This window comes from Dipodomys spectabilis, unplaced genomic scaffold (genome assembly GCF_019054845.1).
Source record: "Dipodomys spectabilis isolate Male_0828 unplaced genomic scaffold, ASM1905484v1 ptg000046l, whole genome shotgun sequence".
In the NCBI taxonomy this organism is placed as follows: domain Eukaryota; kingdom Metazoa; phylum Chordata; class Mammalia; order Rodentia; family Heteromyidae; genus Dipodomys; species Dipodomys spectabilis.
Window position 1 is genome coordinate 11,049,856 of NW_024870723.1, and position 19,019 is coordinate 11,068,874.

General features: G+C 49.5%; 2 protein-coding genes across 3 annotated transcripts in view; one reads left to right on the top strand and one right to left on the bottom strand.

Moving 5' to 3' along the window:
* Nucleotides 1-572: 572 nt before the first annotated feature.
* Arpc5l (actin related protein 2/3 complex subunit 5 like) lies at nucleotides 573-10,222 on the top strand. 2 transcript variants are annotated; one of them, XM_042678709.1, is made up of 6 exons: nucleotides 573-664; nucleotides 700-873; nucleotides 5,172-5,244; nucleotides 7,778-7,954; nucleotides 9,373-9,458; nucleotides 9,665-10,222. In XM_042678709.1, the coding sequence occupies exons 2-6, from the start codon at nucleotides 722-724 to the stop codon at nucleotides 9,669-9,671; spliced, it is 495 nt and encodes a 164-aa protein (XP_042534643.1). In that variant the 5' UTR covers nucleotides 573-664; nucleotides 700-721; the 3' UTR covers nucleotides 9,672-10,222. The 2 variants fall into 2 exon arrangements, with proteins under 2 accessions (XP_042534643.1, XP_042534645.1); XM_042678711.1 differs by lacking the exon at nucleotides 9,373-9,458 and having other exon boundaries at nucleotides 581-873.
* Nucleotides 10,223-11,047: 825 nt separating this feature from the next.
* The window catches only part of Golga1 (golgin A1), a 52,135-nt gene continuing 44,163 nt past the window's right edge, over nucleotides 11,048-19,019 (bottom strand). Inside the window, exons 19-22 of the mRNA XM_042678704.1 lie at nucleotides 15,677-15,736; nucleotides 15,023-15,193; nucleotides 14,503-14,589; nucleotides 11,048-13,167 (exon numbers count right to left, since the gene is read on the bottom strand). Coding sequence (XP_042534638.1) covers nucleotides 13,087-13,167; nucleotides 14,503-14,589; nucleotides 15,023-15,193; nucleotides 15,677-15,736 — 399 coding nt within the window. The 3' untranslated portion in view covers nucleotides 11,048-13,086. The remainder of the gene's footprint in view (nucleotides 13,168-14,502; nucleotides 14,590-15,022; nucleotides 15,194-15,676; nucleotides 15,737-19,019) is intronic.

Below are 19,019 nucleotides of genomic sequence, written 5' to 3' on the forward strand. Positions count from 1 at the left end.
ATCCTCTCCTCGTCCCTCATCCTCAGAGGTCTCCACACCTTCAAGTTAAAACGCTTTCAGCGTTTTGTCGTTCCTTGGAAGCACTTCAAACGTCTTTCGAGCCTGCTATTTAACCACAGGGTCACTTCTATGAGCAAGGCACAGTCAAGCTCTGTGCAGTGTGGTGCTGTTCAAGGCTCCAGGGCTCAGGCCTCCCGCTCACATCGCAGCACGGCGTTGGAAGACCTTCTCAGACCTCAGTCCGAAGGTTTGTGCTTCGGGAAGCCTGTCTGGCCTCCTAGAGACGGATGGCCTTTTCTTGGGGTCCCAGGGTCTACTCGGTCTGGGTCAGGCACAAGCAGCGCTATCGACTGGGGGCTCGTCTGAGGCAGGAGGGAGTTGGAGAACGAGGTCAACTAGAGCAGGCCTGCTCAGCTCGCCACGGTGCAAGACGTGAGACGGCAGGAGACGAGACGCGCTGGCAGAGAGGATACCACCCCAACTCTCCAGGTCTCCGGGCCCGCCCCTCCTGGACCCGCCCTCGGCTTCCGGTTCCGGCGTGAAGCGGAAGTGGGTGGGCGTCGGCGGCTGCGCGCGGAGGAGGTGCCGGGTCGCCGCTTCCCGCCCCCGAGCCGGAGCCGGAGCCGGAGCCGGGGCCGGTGCTGAACCGAACGGAGCGGAGGTCGAGCGCGGAGCGGAGCCGGCTGAGCGCAGCCGGCTGAGCGGGCGCCGAGCTCCCGCCATGGCCCGGAACACGCTGTCCTCGCGCTTCCGCCGAGTGGACATCGATGAGTTTGACGAGAACAAATTCGTGGACGAGCAGGAGGAGGCGGCGGCGGCGGCGGCGGGCGAGCCGGGCCCGGACCCCGGCGAGGTGGACGGACTCCTGCGGCAATATCCTTCCCGGCGCGCGCCCGGCCCTCGCCTCCCCTTCGGCCCGGGACTCGCCCGGGCCTTTCCTCCCCACCTCGCTCCCTGTGGCCCGGCGTCCTCTTTCCCCGCGGGCCGGTGGCCCAGCCGCCTTCCGACCCGGTGCTTCCCGGTCTTTGTCCTCTCAGTCCGGGGCTCCCGGCGTCTTCCTCCCCAGGGATGCGGTCTCCCTAGGTCCGGACCCCGGGGCGCCGGCTCCGCGGGCGACCCAGCAGGCCTCTCACCTCCCCCTCACGTCCGACTCCCTCCGTGCGGAACGTAGGGCCATCACCGGGTGGCTCTCGGGAGGGGCCGAGGTGAGCTGCGGCGGAGTCATTGAGCGGCGAGGGTGGCCGGGGGTGGAGGTGAGGGCGCACAGTCCTCCTGGGCCGCCCCACTGGCTTTCTTGGGCCCCATTACAGCCGAACTTGAAAAATAGGTGGCTGGCTGCGGGGAAGAAAGGGTGGGAAGTGCTGGTGAAGGGCAGCGTGAGATCTGAACTTGAGCAGTGATGACTCCAGAGTCAGCTAATACCACCTTTCCTCACCCATTCCCTTTCTCTGTGCACCTTGGATTCGGATGGTATCAGCCACACTCAACAAGTGAGTTGTGGCTCCCTCAGTAACCTCGTGCAGGAAGCAGTGGGAAAAACTGGTCGTTTAGAGCTAAGAAAAGCCTTTGAATGTGAAGTGAAGTATAAAAGTAGAGCCCCACGACTGGAAATGACTGTTCCTGTGGCCACAGAACATAGACATGTAGAACAGAAGAATAAAAATAGAGGTGATTGTCCCCAGCGCCTGTGGTCCCCTAGCAGTTTGAGCAAAGGAAACTGCCTTACTCTCACAGGAAGACTTTTTCTTTATTCAAATGGTGTGACAGGAAGTGTGTACCCCTCCCCCGCACTCAGCAGGGCAGGGTTGGAGGCTCCTGCTGTATATAAATCAGGTTCTGGGTGTTTAATGGGTTGACTCAGCTCGGGAAATCAGGCCCACTGCTTTTGGGAGGAGACCTGCCCTGTTCTTTCAATATGCCTTTAAAACAAAAGCCTTCAGACTACTGGAATGCCGTTTTCAAAGGTGGAGGTTCACACTTGTATTTCCTGCCCCATCCAGATTTCCACTTACCATGAGAAGGGGTCATGAGAAAGGCTCCCTGAAAGGAAGGTTCGTTTTTCTAGTTTGGTGCATACCTGGCTCTGGGGCATTCAGTGCTGAGCTGGCTCTCCGAGGTCAGGTCTTTAGCCTAGAACTGTTAGTTCCCAAAGAAGAGGCCGAGGACGGTCAGCTGCTGCCTTTTGTTGTGCTGCTGCTGGGACTTGAAGGTCACATCTCCACAAGCCCCCAGCCAGTCACTGGTCCCTTGAGGCAGTGCAGCGTGCTGAAGGGATGGTAGTTTCTTCCTCTTGGCATCACAAACCTTGTTAGCACAGGGAGTGCACCTCTTGGATTGGGAAAAGGGAAGTTAACAGGTGAGGACTGAAATCCAGGCAGATGTGGGACCCAGGTAGGCAGGAGGATGGAACTGTAGTTTGTGTCTCTAATAGGTGTTGAATGTTGATCTTGTATCAGAGCATTGCATTTCACTGTAGAACCTTTAAGAGTCTTAGGAGAGTAGAGGAGTTGAGGGAAGGGAGGTTGGGACTGGAGCCTGTCTTAGGCCTATGCTGAGAAGTATGTCATGTTGGTAGTTCATCCAGATGAAGAAGGAAGCTCATGGGCTATCCGTCCTCACAGACCAACCTTTCCTTGCACTAGCTGTGTGACTTTGCACGGGTCACATACCCTTCCCAATCTCAGTGTCCTCAGTCACATGGAGCACAGCCACACTGGCCTCATCAGATCCAAAGCAAATGTCCTGGGCACACTTTGAGTCTGGAACGGAGCAACAGAAAGGGTGGTAGAAAGAGTTCAGGTTTGAGGTCAGCTGGACAACTTAGCTTTTCAGCCTTGGGCAGGTAAATGCCCTTCTGAGAGATTCTAAAATGGAGGAAGAAGTCCTTGTCATAAAGAGTTTTTGGAGGGAGATAATGAGTGAAAGTGCCTGACCTAGAACCTGAGACCCTTCCTTTACTTCCTCAGTGAAGCAGCCTCGGGGGCTTAGAGCAAGACTACAGCAGGGGTTTCCTGTGATCGCCTATCTCCCACGAAGCTCAGCAGTATTTGGAAACATTGTGGTGGTCACAATTTGGAATGCTGCTGGATTTGTAGAGAGGCTAGGGTTGCTGTGGAGCATCCTGCTGGGCTCAGATGAAAGAATCATCTGGTCCAAAAATGTCTGTTGCTGTGGTTGAGAATGGTCCAGAGGAGACTGGGAGCTGGGCAGGGTCCCCCAGCCTCACACCCTATTTTCTGAAAGGACTTAAAGCTGGCTGGGTATGTAGGTCAGCTCCTAAATCAGATATGACTGCAGGGCCACCTTCCTTCTCTCCTAGATCTTGCCCACCAGGGCCGTGGTGTTTGTGTGCCAGGCTGGTGTGTCAGGGAGCCACCTAGAGCAGCAACTTTTTGCCTTGCAGAATAGCTATGTCCTTGCTGTTCCTTACCCATTTTGTGGATGAATATGCTTGCTGATGGTGTTAAGTTGTAGCAAGGTTTCTTTTAAGCCTCAGAAACCTTGCCTATTGCTCTGGGGAACCACATTAGAAAAGGAGATACAGCTGGGTGCTGGTGGCTCACGCCTGTAATCCTAGCTACTCAGGAGGCTGAGATCTGAGGTTCAAAGCCAGCCCAGGCAGGAAAGTCCGTGAAACTCTCCAATAAACCACCAGAAAACCAGAAGTGGCGCTGTAGCTCAAGTGGTAGAGCGCTAGCCTTGAGCTGTAGAGCTGGGGACCTCTCAAGCCCAGAGTTAAGCCCTAGGACAGACCAAAAAAAAAAGAAAAGGAGATACAGGGAAGAGGCTATCAGTGACTCACATCAGGACTGGCCCTTGCTTTGGGAAAAGGAATTTCAAAGTGGAAAGATAAGGTGGAATGGGAGTGGGCTGCCTTTCCAGTGTTAAGGTAGATCCAAGCAAGTAGCTGGGAAACCAGGACTGGCAGGTGCATGCTTGTGGTGTAGACAAATTTAGCCAAGGTAGAACCCACAATGGGGAAGCTGGGAGTTCAGTTGTGCCCCAGAGACCCTGTCTACCCATGTGGGTATTGCTGCATGAACCGGAGTAAAGACCTGATTGGGCAGAGCCATTCCTTGTTCTATTTTTGAAGCTTTTTGGCTGAAGCCAGTGTTTCACACGAGGAAATGAAAGTTGGCTGATGTAATTCCGTTTAAAATAGGTGTCACCTTTGGGGACCTAACCCAGATTGTAATTTTCTTTTGTGTGCTCGGTGTCTAGAACTTGGGGGAAAATATGTTAGGACTGCAACTATGGTGTGGAGGGTGGGGGAGCAGAGACTGGTTTATTTTATTGGGAAAAGATTCTTGTAACTGTTGGGACCTCATTGACCTAGGCAGGGATTTTTTTTTTCCCTCCTGCCAATCCTGGAGCTTGAACTCAGGGCCTGGGCACTGTCCTGAGCTGCTTTTGCTCAAGGCTAGCACTCTACCACTTGAGCCACAGCACCACTTCTGGCCTTTTCTGTTTATGTGCTACTGAGGAATTGAACCCAGGGCTTCAGTCAAGCTAGGCAAGCACTCTACCACTAAGCCACATTCCCAGTCCTAGGCAGAGATATTTTGGGGGGGGGGATGTCAGTTGGAGGGCTTGAACTCAAGGCGTGTGCTGTCCCTGAGCTTTTGTGCACAAGGCTAGCACTTTACCACTTTGAGCCATAGCACCAATTCCAGTTTTCTGGGGTTAATTGGAGATAAGAGTCCTCAGGTCTCAGACTCCTGAGTAGCTAGGATTACAGGCATCAGCCATCTGTGCGTGGTCAGGCAGGGATATGTTAACATGTCTTGATCTCCTTAGTTTGATAAGCACTGGGTGAAGAGTTAAAACTGTTTGTGCCTGCCCTTTTTTTTTTCTTTGTAGAATGAGAAGACTTGCCTGGTTGCCCTGAGGGCCCAATGGGGCAGGTAGTGTGCCCAGTGTCAAGCAGGTGCAAAGGAGATCAGCCAGATTTACTGCAAATCCCCCTTAAGGGGGCAGTTATTTAGAAGTGACCCCCCACTTCCCCATGGCTCAGGAAACCTACAAGATAAAACCAGGCAATGTCTACCAGAAAGGCTGTCATTGAATGGGGGTGCGTGTGGAGATGTCTTGGGAGCTGTTTTTGAAGTGAGGTCATTACTGAAAGTATGGGCATACTTGAACTTAGCCATCCTTAACTGCTCATGATGCACAGGGGACATGCTTCGGGCATTCCATGCAGCCTTGAGGAACTCTCCAGTCAACACCAAGAATCAAGCTGTGAAGGTAAAATGATTGCCATGCTTTGGCAGCTCAGGACCTCAGGACTGTGGTTGTCTTTCTCTCCAGGCTCATTGTGGTGGGGGCAGGGTTTGCTTCATCTTTGTTAGTGGGAGTGAGGTGGCACTGGCAAGTGCTTTCCAGGAAAGCCCTTAGCACTTCTAGATGTTGAGTTCCTCTGACATGACATTGAATCAGTGCTGTGTGTGTTTACGCTGTAGAGGATAGGTCTTGGGGCCTTCAGCATGCTACACAGTGCTCTACCTCTAAGCCATACCCAGTACCGGAGCTGTCGGTGTTTATCATGAAAGCTCCCCCAAGAAACATTCACTTCTACCCAGGTGGGGTGAGAAGTCAGCTGGTCAGCACAACAGCTGGTTAGTTGTCTAGTGGAGCTTTATCAGTGGTTATTCGTGGACTATTGAGTAGGCTTTGTCTGCAGGAGGATTTTAGGTGTTTTTTGGATTTTCTTTTATTAAATTTTTTGTTTTTGCTTTGGTTTCCTCTTTTTTTTTCTTAGCGCTGTACCACTTGAGCCACAGCACCACTTCCGGCTTTTTTCTTTTTGCTTATTTGGTGCCGAGGAACCGAACCCAGGGCCTCAGGCATGCAAGGCAAGCGCTCTACCACTGAGCCACCTTCCCAGCTTTTTTTTTTTTTTTTAAATCAGTTTTGGGGCTGGAACTTTGGGCCTGGGTGCTGTCCCTGAGCTCTTCAGCTCAGGGCTTAGTGCTCTACCACTTTAGGCCCCAGCACCACTTCTGGTTTTCTGGTGGTTAATTGAAGATAAAAGTCTGACGGACTTTTCCTGCCTGGGCTGGCTTTGAACTGTGATCCTCACATCTCAGCCTCCTGAGTAGCTAGGATTATAGGCATAAGCTACTGGTGCATGGCCTCTTTTGCTTTTTTAAATTTAAATTTTTATTTTTTTTTAGAGAGTAATTTATAGTGATAAAGAATACATATACACTTTATTAAAAATGAAGATCTGTAAGTACAACAAGAAATTGACAAATATTTTAAGTGGCTTTTTATCAATTTCAGATTTTTTTTCTTCTTTTGCAGTACTGGAGTTTGAACTCGGTGCCTTTTGTTTGCTAGGCTGATGCTCTGTCACTTGAGCCATCCCTCTAGCGTTGTTTTTTGCTGGTTATTTTGGAGTTAGATTCTAGTGGGCATTTCTGCCTAGACTGGTATTGAATGAGATTCTTCAGATCTCAGCTTACTGAGTAGCTAAGATTACAGTGTGAACCATGATTCATGCCTAGCAATTCACAATCTTGGGTTTCCTTTCTTTTAAGAACTAGATGAAAAGGTGAAATTACTGTTATTTTTTTGTGCCAGTCTTGGAGCTTGAACTCAGGGCCTGGGCACTGTCCCTTAGCCTCTTTGTGCTCAAGGCTAATACTTTGCCACTTGAGCCACAGTGCCACTTCCGGCTTTTTTGTGTAGCTTAGTGGAGATAAGAGTCTTAGGGGAACTTTCTGCCTGGGCTGGCTTTGAACTGTGATCTTCAGAGCTCACCCTCCTGAGTAGCTAGGATTACAAGCTGAGCCACCAGCACCCGGCTTGTTCCTGAGTGTTTTCATTCGCAAGACTAGCACTTTGCCATTTGAGCTGCAGCTCCACTTCCAGCCTTTTTGGCGATTAATTGTAGGCAAGAGTCATGGAGTTTCCTGCTCAGGCTGGCTTCGAACTGAGATCCTCAGATCTCAACTTTTTGAATAGCTAAGATTACAGGCATGAGCCTCCATACTTATTAAAATGAAATTATTCTTACTACATGACCAAATTTCTAAATCTTGGTCCAGAAAGAGGGGCCTCCTTCCAGCTGGGATTTAGCATCTTACAAAGGTGGGAGGACGTAGCTGCTTTATAGGGGTATCAATCCTTTGGGCAACTGCAGTCCAATAAAGGCACTTCCATCATGTCATCACGTGGAGTTTAAGGCCTGGCTAGTATCATCAAACAGGAAAATGAAGCCAGGCACTGGTGGCTCCTGCCACTACTCAGGAGTCTGAGATCTGAAGATCACAGTTCAGACTCAACCCAGGTAGGAAAGTCAGTGAAACTCTTATCTCCGGTTAACCAGCAAAAAGCAGGAAGTAGAGTGATGGCTAAAGTGGTAGACTGCTAGCCATGAGCAAAAAATCTCAGTCTAGGCCCCAAGTTAAGTCCCAAGACCAGCAGCAAAAGAAAGAAAAAGCTTGGGCTGGAGCTAACAGCTCAGAGGTGGAACACTTGCCTTGGAAGCCTGAGGCCCTGGGTTCCATCTACCACCACAAAAAAGAAAAACTGATCTTTGGCCCCAGTAAACTCCTTCCTCCTTCTTCCAAAGTAAGTGCAACGCCTTATTAACATAAATAAGAGAAATTGAAATTTAAAGGAGCAAAATATTTTAGTCTATTTCTTTTTCTAACTGTCTTCCTTAGATGAACTAGAAATTGGACACTGTTTCTGGTGAGTTCTGTCTGTGGTGTGGCACTGTGAGTACACATGGGGGACCAAGTGGGCCTCACTCCCCTTCTCTCTCCTCTAGGAACGAGCCCAAGGCGTGGTGCTGAAAGTGCTCACTAACTTTAAGAGCAGCGAAATCGAGCAGGCTGTGCAGTCACTGGACAGAAATGGGGTTGACTTGTTAATGAAGTACATTTATAAAGGGTTCGAGAAGCCCACAGAAAATAGCAGTGCAGTGTTACTCCAGTGGCATGAAAAGGTATGTAACGTGGCCCCAGCAGGCCAGCTTTCCCAGAACAAATGTGGGACCGTCTGATGGGCCTGTGGGAGTGCCAGGCACAGCTGGTCACTCACCTCTCCCTAGACGTCGCTGATAGGAATCTGCTCTCTTTGTTCTTCCACTGCCTTTGCTTTTCAGCTATGGCTTTTGGTCTGGTAGAGCGTCCCCTTGGTGCAGGACATGGGGAGTGGCCTGGTGAGGTGAGGCTGGCTGCTTGATTGGGGCTTCCGCTGCTGCGGGGAAGGTGGCTGGCTCTGGGTCAGTGGCTCACACCTATAATCCTAGCTAATTGAGTGGCTGAGATCTGGAGAACTGAGGTTTGAAACCAGCCCAAGATCCCTGTCTAATTAATTAACCAGCAGGCTGGGCTGGAGGCTTGGCTTACCTACTAGAGCACCAGCTGTGAGCAAGAAAGCTGAGTGAGGTCAAGACCCAGTACTGGCCAAAAATTTGGAAAGAAAAGAACTAAAGAGGTTGGGGCTGGGAAGGTGGCTCAGTGGTAGAATGCTTGCCTTACGTGCCTGAGGCCCTGGGTTCGATTCCTCAGCACCACATAAGCAAAAAGAAAAAAGCCGGAAGTGGCGCTGTGGCTCAAGTGGTAGAGTGCTAGCCTTGAGCTGAAGAGCTGAGGGACAGCGCCCAGGCCCAGAGTTCAGGCCCCACGACTGGACCCCCCCCCCAAAAAAAAAACAAACAAAAAACTAAGGGCTTCCTGCTCTGGGCTCAGCCTTACACACCAGAAGGGACAGATACCTTGAAGTGTCCGTGCAAATCAGAAAGGGCTGTCTGCCCTCATTTGGGGAGTCTTTTAAGAGCAAGGCCATATATATAGATATAGATGGGTGCCAGTGACTCATGCCAAGAATCCTGTCTACCCAGGAAGCTGAGATGTGAGTACTGCAGTTTGAAACCAGACCAAGCAGGAAAGTCCTTGAGAGAAAAAAAAAAAAAGCTGGAAGTGGAGCTATGGCTCACGTGGCAGAGTGAAAATGCCAGCCGAGGGTGTGAGGCGTTGAGTTCAAGCCCAGCACTGGCACACAGCACGCAGGCCATGTGTGAACACGCGTGCTGCTGTGCTCCGCCCTTCTGTAGCTCCCTCACCTTCTAGAGCACACTTCAGTGCGTGTGTCTAGCAATTAAGGGACCGGACTATATATGGCTAACAACCATCTGCCCTTCCCAAGGAGCTTAGCCTTGAACTTTTCAAGAACTAGGGCCAGGAACCTGAGGCCTCTTGCATGTGAGGCAAGTGCTTTACCACTGAGCTCCGCAGCTCAGTATATGTGGGTAGCCCCGGTGGAGCAGTCAGGTCCTTCCACGGAATCTCCTTCCCTCGGGTGACTTGCCCTATCTATGGTCAGCCAGCTCTCAAGGTTGGCATGCATTTCTGTGCCTAGGCTCACGCTGACAAGTTGGAAGCATTTATCTTGTCTCAGGGAAACGGGCTGTGCTGTGTGCTTGGAAGACAGTGGCCACAAGCCAGGTTTGTCTCAAGGCGGGCAGTTCTCGGGACCCTCAGCTCCAGGATGGGGCCCTTTCCTAGAAAATGGTCTGCACTGCACTGCACTCAGAAGTCTGTTATGGTAGGATTTAGGTCTTGGAGTGTGTGGTCCTGTCTCCATAGCCGGTCAGGACCCTTGTTCCCGGCCAGCCAGGTCTCACTTGACGTTTCCTTTTCCTGCCCCACAGGCCTTAGCTGTAGGAGGCCTAGGCTCCATTATAAGAGTTCTTACAGCAAGAAAGACTGTTTAACAAAAAGACTCATGTTACCTTGAGAAGAATTTTGGATGCCCAGGCTGGTGAAGAAGGGATTGACAATGAACTTATCTTCCTAGGAACTCCCAACTAAATATTTCAGGACACATATCTGCGGAAATGTATTTTATTTTCAAGGTGGAGGGAAAAGTTGTCTTATTGTTTCCTAAATCCTTGCAGGATCTGAGTCTGCTTTTGTCCACAAAGTAATGCAGAAGTGCTGTGGGACTGTCTGCAATGACTGGCCAGCGTCGGTCAGGTGTGCCTGTGTGCACTGCCTGTTTAACATGGGGAGGGGTGATTTGGGCAGGTGCAGATCCAAGGGCTGTGGTGGTGAAAGGAAGCCTGTTGTTTTGTTTTGGTTTTTTTTTTTTTTGAAGTGGAAAAACCCTGAGAGTTGTACAGACATTCTGTCTTTGCAGAGAAGGTTTCTCTCGGGCTCATTGTAAAGTGCCTGCTGCATCAATAAAGCTCTTGGCTCATTAGTATGTACATTGCAGTGTGTTTCCTGTATGTAAGAAAGCGTAACAAATGGGATGATAATGAATGAGTTGGACTGTTCTGGAAAGTCACTGTGGAAGGGTGGACATGTGTCCAGCTAGCTGTCCCCGGGGAGCGAGCAGAGCACCACTCCACAGGCCTCTTGCCACATCAGTCTGAGAGCTTCGGCTGCAGTGCTGCTGGCTGCTGCAAGAGGCATTTTGCTCAATAACTATTTGTTTCTTACTTTTGATTTGTATGTAATTTTGGAGTTTATTTAAATTAATAAAGTGCCAAACATGTAATCATTGCCCAAGGCTTTAAAAGTCTTCCATTTGTGTGGCTGCACTTGGGAGTTTTTGAGGGTGGTCCTTCCCATGCCTGGTCACCATCTGATGCTGGTGCTGTTGTGTTGCAGACAAGTTTCCTTTAGTGAACCAACTGCCAGAACCAGGTAGCAGTCAGCCAGTAGCCAGACTGGCAAAACTTCATTCCCTGTAGCTACCAGTGGTGAGCCCCTTCAGAGGTGTTCTCTGCACATACAACTGCAGCTGATATTCTTGTAAAGCAAGGCCCTCATTCATATTCCTGAAGTCTTTCTGGCTCCTCCCCCACCCCCCCAAAGCTCCTCAGAGCCACAGCAGTTTCAAGAAGGAGGCTGGTTGCCTTCATCAGATCACATGCTTAGTTACTCAGACAAATCCAGTCTGAGGAGGCTTTTTTTGAAAGACGAGTATCTATAGTCCTTGTATTGAATATGTGTATTAGACTGAACATAACCAAAGTACTGATCAGAGTACCAAACCATTGTATCAAGTAAAACCCACTCTAGTTGCGTCTGGATTGAATAGTTTTAATCAAAAAGTGTATTGCACCACAAATGAATTTTCTACAGCAGTTTTTAGATAATACAGTCCCTATTTACAACATTGGGAGTGATATCAAGATCCAATGCTCATATAAAGGGTTATATATAGATAGATAGATACTGTCTATCACAGGAAACTTTATACAAGTAAAAGTGCATTCAATCACTTGGAATATTCCACTCTTCCTCTTAAAGCTGAAGGAAATTCAACATGCAGCAGAAAAGCCTAGCCAGAGGGGCGTCCCTAACCGAGTGACTACCCAAGAGGCCCCATCATATCTCAGTGTCTCAACAGGAGAAGCCACTGGAGTGGGACAGGCTTCCACAGTGCAGTAGCTACTGCTGGTTACCCATGGACTAACCAGTTCTCAAGATAGGTGTAAAAGGAACTCCTGCTTGGTACAGAAGCTACCACTTCCTCAGGATGACGGGACTCCCACTTTGTTTTCCCACTAAATGGGAAGTGGGATTCTAAAGGGACAAACTTCTGCAAGGAGCCACATGTGGAGGTAGGTAATGGGCAGAGCCTGAGATGGGTTAAGGTGATGCTGTTCTGGCTTGGTACTTCCTGGAAGTATAGGCAAATGCAAATACTTGTGTTTCTCTGGGATGTATTTTATAGGTACATGTGTGTATAGGCCTTAATTGTTCCACAACTGAGAAACCACTTTACATAGTTAGCTGATAATAAATTTAGGAGCTCCAGTTATTCCATTTTTTATTTACTAATGAAAGTTTAATCAAAATGTAAATCAATAAGATGTTTCCCTTCAGATTCAGAACAAGTGTAATGAGGAACTCAAGCGTTCATCCCTCTGGCTAGAGGCATGTTGTGCTATTAAGTATGCAGCCGCTGAGGCTGGATATGAAAGTAGTGTCATCTTAAATTCCGGGGGAGGTGAGGGAGAGTGGGCTCCACACAAGGCAGACTGGGGAAGAACAGACATGCTGCTTCCATGGGCTTGAGCAGGTTGTCCGTAAGAGACAGTGATTAGCATTTGCTCTGTGGTAGTGGGACAGACTGAAGAGGAAAGCAAGTGAAATCCCACCACTGCTGCAGACAGCAGATGCCACACACAGCTAGCAACATGACATGGGGATGGGGATATTTTCCTCTTGATGTTCTGATTTTCCTTTAAGAACATCAGTTACATGGATTTTATAATACAGAAAACATGTTTATAATAGTGAATTTTAGCTATAAAAATAGTTTAAAATGGTTTACCAGCAACCCATCAAGACAAGTACATTCATTTAAAAGGCAATTGAGTGTATTTGGTGCTATACTTAGGATCTTTCTGTCGCTAGTTTTCTTAAGTAAAATGGAGATGCCACCAGAAGCTGCAGATTCTTCATGAAACCACCCTGGTCCCAGGTACTCCAAATACATACATATCTCAAGGTCTTGGTTTGGGCAATGATGTTTTCTTGAGAAGGGTTAAAAAACTTGTAACTCATCGAACCCAAACATGCTAATGTAAGGAGACCTTCTTTTCTTCCTTGAGAGTCTCACTACATTAGCACAGGCTGGCTTGGAACTTAGAATCCTGCCTCCGCCTCCTAGTGCTGAGGTTGCAGGCATGTACCACTAACTATGTCCACTGAGTTGATTTCTTCAAAGGCTGTCTTCACCTCCAGGCTCATATCACCTCTTACATGATCAATCACTTGTTGCCTAACAGGCTGCCTGCTTCAGCTTTAAGTGCTAATGTTATGAAGTTAGAGGACTCAGGTGCTGGCCAGAGCTGGGGTATTAGCAGCACTGGAAATCTGGTAGTGCCTGGGCCTTCCAGTTTGATGACCAGAATGTCATAGGATCAGCTTCCTCCTGAGGTTCCTATCAGCCTATAGGGAGGCGGGCCTTTAAGTCTTGTAAACAATGTTTGGGAGCTTGTACAAAATACTGCAGATACAGTGATTAAAAACCCACCCAGACTGGTGTGTTAGTGTTCTTTTCACAGAAAAAGTGTCAACCTATGGAGCTGAATCCTTGGGTGGGTGATTCCTTCTAGGACCATGGTATCCGAGGGCTGGAGATAGATGGCCGGATGCTGCCTTTGGGAGCTGGTTTGGACCCAAACCAGGACATCTGCATAGGAAAGGGAAAAGGGTCCCAAGATAAGCAGAGGAAGCAGAGCAGCTCAGCTATCATCACTGGCTGTGAGCAGGGCAGTGAAGAGGGCTCCAAGGAACCCAGTCTGTAGGACTAAAAAGGTTAGATTTATGGGAAAGAAATGAGAGAAAATGGTATTGTGGGCAACTTTTTCTTTTTTTGTACCAGCCATGGGGCTTGAACTCGGCCTGGCTGCTGTCCCTGAGCTTTTCTGCTCAAAGTTAAAGCTCTATTTCTTGGGTTACAGCTCCATGTTGGGCCTTTTTTTGGTGGTTAACTGGAGAGAAGTCTCAGACTTTCCTACCCGGACTGCCTTCAAATCATGTTCCTCACATCTCAGCTTTTTTTTTTTTTTTTTTTTTGGTCCAGTCGTGGGGCTTGAACTCTGGGCCTGGGCACTGTCCCTCAGCTCTTCAGCTCAAGGCTAGCACTCTACCACTTGAGCCACAACACCACTTCCAGCTTTTTTCTTTTTGCTTATGTGGTGCTGAGGAATCGAACCCAGGGCCTCAGGCATGCAAGGCAAACGCTCTACCACTGAGCCACCTTCCCAGCCCCACATCTCAGCTTCCTGAGTAGCTAGGATTACAGGTATGAACCACCGCTTGTGGGCTTTACTGGTTAGTTGGAGATAAATCTCAGATTTGTCTGCTCAAAGTTGGCTTTGAACTGTGATCCTTGGATTTTAGAGTCTTGAGTAGCTAGGATTACAGGCTTGTGCCACCAGAACCTGGCTCTAATACACATGATACAAAAGTATATACAGATAAGTTTGACATTTTGTGACCTTTTTGTCAGTGCTGGGGATTAAACCAGGACCTTGCACACGCTAGGGAAGTGTTCTACCACTGAGTTATACCCTCATCACAGAAATAAATGCAATAAAAAAAAATAGTACTAGACTATTCCAGGGCCTGTTGAAGAAGGATATCAGTGACAATACTTTTTTCTTTTTTTTTTTTTTTTTTTGCCAGTCCTGGGGCTTGAACTCAGGACCTGGGCACTGTCCCTGAGCTTTTGCTCAAGGCTAGCACTCTACCACTTGAGCCACAGTGCCCCTTCTGGCTTTTTCTATTTATGTGGGACTGAGGACTTGAACCTAAGGCTTCATGCATGCTAGGCAAGCACTCTACCACTAAGCCACATTCCCAGCCACAATAATGATGCTTTAAGAAATCAGAATTCTGTTGGCAAATACAGGGCAGCACAAAGGATACCCTTTGAATTGCCAATCAAGTTCATCATTCCAAAGCAACTAAGTTGCTAATGCAGATGTGGCTGGCTCTGGTTGCCAGATACCTGGGAACCCACCTTATATTCCAGAGTTTCTTTGAGCATGTTCTCTTCCTCTTGTGAAAAGTTCAGCAACATAGACACAGCTTTTATAAGATGAAAAGCCTGAAACAAAATTAAGTTTTGCTTCAAAGGACTGTAGGGGGTGGGGGTGGGGGCTAAATGGCAGCATTTCCTCTTTGCCTTGGTCAGTAAAGGCCAGGTGGTAGATGGACTTTGAGCCTTGTAGGGTCTGAAAGCAGTGACACGCTCTCGCCCCTCCCTTCCCCATTTTTCACTTGGAGACCAAAGGGCTGAGAGGTCTTCAGCAGGTGGCAACAGTATGGATTTGGTTCCCTGGATTCTGGCCTCAGCACCTGAGCTAGGACTTATCCTTGGGAGCCAGTTCCCTCCATGGTCTCTGGGTCGCCTGCTGCTCAGTCAGGCCAATGCTGGGGGAAGAAGTGGATGGGGGGTGGAGGTGGGGGTGTCAGGGAGGAAGCATGCATGCTCTGCAGGGCTGCATTCAATACCCAGAAGCAGCTTGAATGCCCTTTACCTCAGATTCCCGACAGGACATGAATTTTAGGACAACATGTTTAAGGTACTCGAAGTTGATCTCACGGGCATCAGTCAGGTCAGCGTTATTTGTGACAGAAGAGGCCATGTTTGGCATCTCAGGGCCTGGCTTCTCCCGGACTTCAAAAATCTCATTGTCAGGTCGAATTTTCTGAAAATCAATGGAAAGGGCTACGGTGAACGGGTCTAAAATCATGATTTCCAGGCCATCCCGGTGGTCACTGCTGCCCCTCTTTCTCCTCTGTACTGGGGATGGAGGTAGAAGGTATCCCTGAGAAGGAGGCCCGAGTCTGAGAAAAGCTCAGCACCTCCAGATTGGGCTGACAACTGAGAGAAGAGGTCACCTTGCCTTATCTGTGTCCAGGATGCCTGCAGCTGGAACAGAGGTGCAGAGTTCATCCTGGTCAGCCAGCACCTGCCATACACAGCTGTGGGCCATGCAAGCTGACCAACACCACTGCACTGACTTTCACAGCCAGCCCACCTGTAATGAGGGTGCAAGCCCAGAGAAGGCCCAGGCCCACACCTGACCTAAGGAAGCACCAGGCAAGGGACCCAGAAGGCCCAGAGAGCCAGGGAGGGTGGGGAGGATCGGGGCTGAGCCCCAGGGTGGACACCAGGTGTGTGGACTTACCAGCTCCTTCTGCAGAGTCTTCTTGAGTTCTAGCATCCTCTGCTGCATCTGCCTGAGGGTCTGAGACAAACCCCACCCAAAGGCATCATTAGAGGCATGCCCTCTTCAGAAAGGCACTGAGGATCACTGAGCATCGAGTGCAGACAGCACCAAGTGGCCTGTGCTCAGTGGTCCAATGCATGAGCCCACTTCCAGGGTCCTTTCTCTCTCATACTGCTGCTCTCCCCCTCATGCTTCTGTCTGCAGAGCACTGCTCTGGCGGTGCTGCCAACCAACCCCGCAGGCCTGTGGGTCTGCTTCCTCCATGTGGAATCCTGGAGCAGCACTACTGGGGACAGCTATGCACAGCCTTTTCTGTCCTATGGGATTCTGAGTGCCAGGAGCCCCAAGGAGGAGACTTAGTGTTCCCATCACCACTGCTCTCCTGAATGCCTATATAATTTTTTTTCCAGAGCTGGAAGTCTGGCCTAAGGAAAGCATCTTAAATAAAAATGTCTCCTAGGGAGAATAAGGGCGGGGGGTGGACTGGAATACATTGTAAACTTATGGAAAAGTAATAACAGGATGGAAGCAAATCTTAAAAATAGTCTAGCTAGCTGTAGGTGGCTCATGCTATGAATCTGTTCAGAGGCTGAGACCTAGATCTTCGTTTGAGGCCAGCTCAGGCACAGAAAGGTCCATTTCCAAAGCTGGGCTGGAGCATGGCTCCAATAGTAGCCAAGCCAAACAAGTACAAGGCTACCAGTTCAAGTCCCAGTCTTGGCAAAAAGGATAAAGTATATAAAGTTTCTTAAGTGTAACACAACAAATGAGAATATTCACTTCTAGTCCATGTCTCTACTCTTGCGTGGATATGTTAGAATTATGAATACTTCTTTTTACTCAGCCTGTTTTCAGCCTTCCCAATAGTAACTTGTTGTTGTTGTTGGTCATGGGGCTTGAACTCTAGGCCTGGGCGCTGCCCCTCAGCTCTTCAGCTCAAGGTGAACGCTCTACCACTTGAACCACAGCGCCACTTCCAGTTTTCTGGTGGTTAATTGGAGATAAGAGCCTCATGGACTTTCCTTGCCCAGGCTGGCTTTGAACCTCGATCTTCAGATCTCAGCCTCCTGAGTAGCTAGGATTACAGGCATGAGCCACCAACGCCAGCAGTAGTAACTTTTAATAGGACAGCAACTCTAGGGTTTGCCCTGGGTCTGTGGGGCTGCGTTTCCATTTGTATTTTCTGTGGTGCTGGGGTGAGAGCCAGAGCTGTGTGCATGGCAGGTAAGCACTGCCCGTGGTTTCCATCTTGAAACAAGAGGGGAAGAAGCTTTGTTTTCTCAGGAAGGTACCTCACAGTTTTTCCTGGGAGACCACTGCTGAGAGCTCTGAAGGGTCTCCACTCCCTTCTTGAGGAGGGTTTTCATTCACTGCCACACGCCCTATAGCATGTGCATAAAATGCACTTTGTGGTTTTAATTTGGACTCTTGGATGACAGGCTGGACATTTCTCCCAAAAGCATATTTGCTATTTTATGGTACTTGATTTTCTACTTGTTCATTAATGCATCCAATAATTGTACAGATGCTATCATAGAAAGCATGAAAACTAGAGGGCTCTGGTGGTGATAAAGTGACACCACACAGGAAGTGAGACTCTCACGGGCTGAGGCTCAGCAAGTGCACAGTCCTGAGGCGAGAGAGTGCTTGGGGAGGGAAGGGGAACAAGGAGCCACACCTCCTATCTAGATTGAGACAGGAAGTCATCAGGCTGAGACAGAGGCAGTGGCAACGCAGTGACCCTCCCCTTGGGAAGGGAGGCTGCAGCCAGAGTGGGTGACTGGTGGTAGTGAGAAGTAGTGAACTGGGTACACAAGGCCGCAGGGAGGCAAAGGATCTGCATCAGGTCTGGGTGCTGATGACTCCCAAGTGCCACACTGATTGCTGGGACAGATAGCAACAGAAGCTGGGCAGCAGGGGAATTCCAGATGCCTTTGGGACACTCATGTGGAGACACAGGTGCTGGAGTGAGAAGAGCATGAGATTACTGGGAGGGAAGAGGTGGGGGGGGGGAGGGTGGTGCAGTGGAGCAGGCGGACACAGCCCCTCCCAGGACAGGAGAAGAGGGGGGGGGGGGAAGGGAGGAACTGCAGGGGAGGCAGTGGCTTAACCAAGTACCGCACAGGCCTCTTAGGGGAGGAACTATCTCTTCTGGACTTGCAATGTGGTGTCCCTGATGGCCTGACAAGATGTCATCTCTGGGGAGAGGCAGGCAAGAAGCCCATGGAGAACAGGGGGCATTCAGCGAACCGGTGTGCATGGGGGCAGAAATGGCAGTTTGGAGAGAGTGCAGTCGGCTGGATTAGACTCTCAAGGAGGTAGAGCGTGGTGGCAGTGACACAGGCTGATAGAGGGCAGCAAAACCAGGGGGAAAGGAATTCCAGGGCTGAGGTAGAGAGGAGAGGCAGAGTAAGGCTGAGTGGTAGGACCCTGTGTGGCCTAGGGACAGTGGCCTCAGGCTCTGGCCGCTTTGGCCTAACCAGAGCTAGGACTTTGCCAGGACAGAGAGAGAGAGACCAGAGAGTTGAAAGTGAGCAAGGCTGTAGAAACCAGAATAAGCTAGCTTCTATGCAGATAACCTATGGTTAGTGGGGACAGAGGTGTGACATATAACAGGTCCTGCAAGACACACTCAAAGTCACCAGTGGGCAAAACTCAATTCTAGTACTCGGGACTGCATGCTCAGGTAATGAAAGTAGAGAGAACGCAGGACAGCCATGTCCAGGTTCCTAGTAAGGGAATGGGAGGGGTCTGAGGGGCGTGGCTAATGGGACGCTGGTGATGTTCTGATTTGTCACATGTGTTTGCTTGATGTTAATTGACTGAGCCACACATTTGTTTTGCATACTTTACTGTATGTATTTTACATTTTACAGTAAGAAATCAAATGGGGGTGAGTGGGGAGATGAGTGCCTTTACTTTTATTTTTTTCACCTTGAGTAAAAATTGATTCAGTAAAGCAAGGCAAAGCAGGGCAGAATGGAGAGGGAGAATGGAGACCCTCTTAAATGTCCCTGGCACACACGGGTGGGGGCAGAGAGTCTCCAACCCTTTATTAAATATGTGCCCCATATCCCTAACACCGACAACTTGGGGTAGGGCAGCATTTCAGCTGGAGTGATAAGGGACTGACACCAAGCCAACACACTAGGCACACAGATTCATTAAGGGCCAGAAGGAATAAGTGGATTGTGCTCCCAGGTGCCGAGCAGGCGGGCGGGCAGGCAGGGACGGAGGCAGGCAGGCAGGCAGGCAGGGAGGCAAGCGGGCAGGGAGGCAGGGCACAGTCATGGTATTTATC

What these genes read in the sequence shown, in the direction of transcription:
- Arpc5l (XM_042678709.1), top strand. Translation starts at nt 722, where the DNA reads ATGGCCCGGAACACGCTGTCCTCGCGCTTCCGCCGAGTGGACATCGAT. An exon ending in GTGGACGGACTCCTGCGGCA is followed by an intron (nt 874 to 5,171) that starts ATATCCTTCCCG and finishes CTCATGATGCAC; the next exon opens with AGGGGACATGCTTCGGGCAT. An exon ending in TACTCCAGTGGCATGAAAAG is followed by an intron (nt 7,955 to 9,372) that starts GTATGTAACGTG and finishes TTCTGTGCCTAG; the next exon opens with GCTCACGCTGACAAGTTGGA.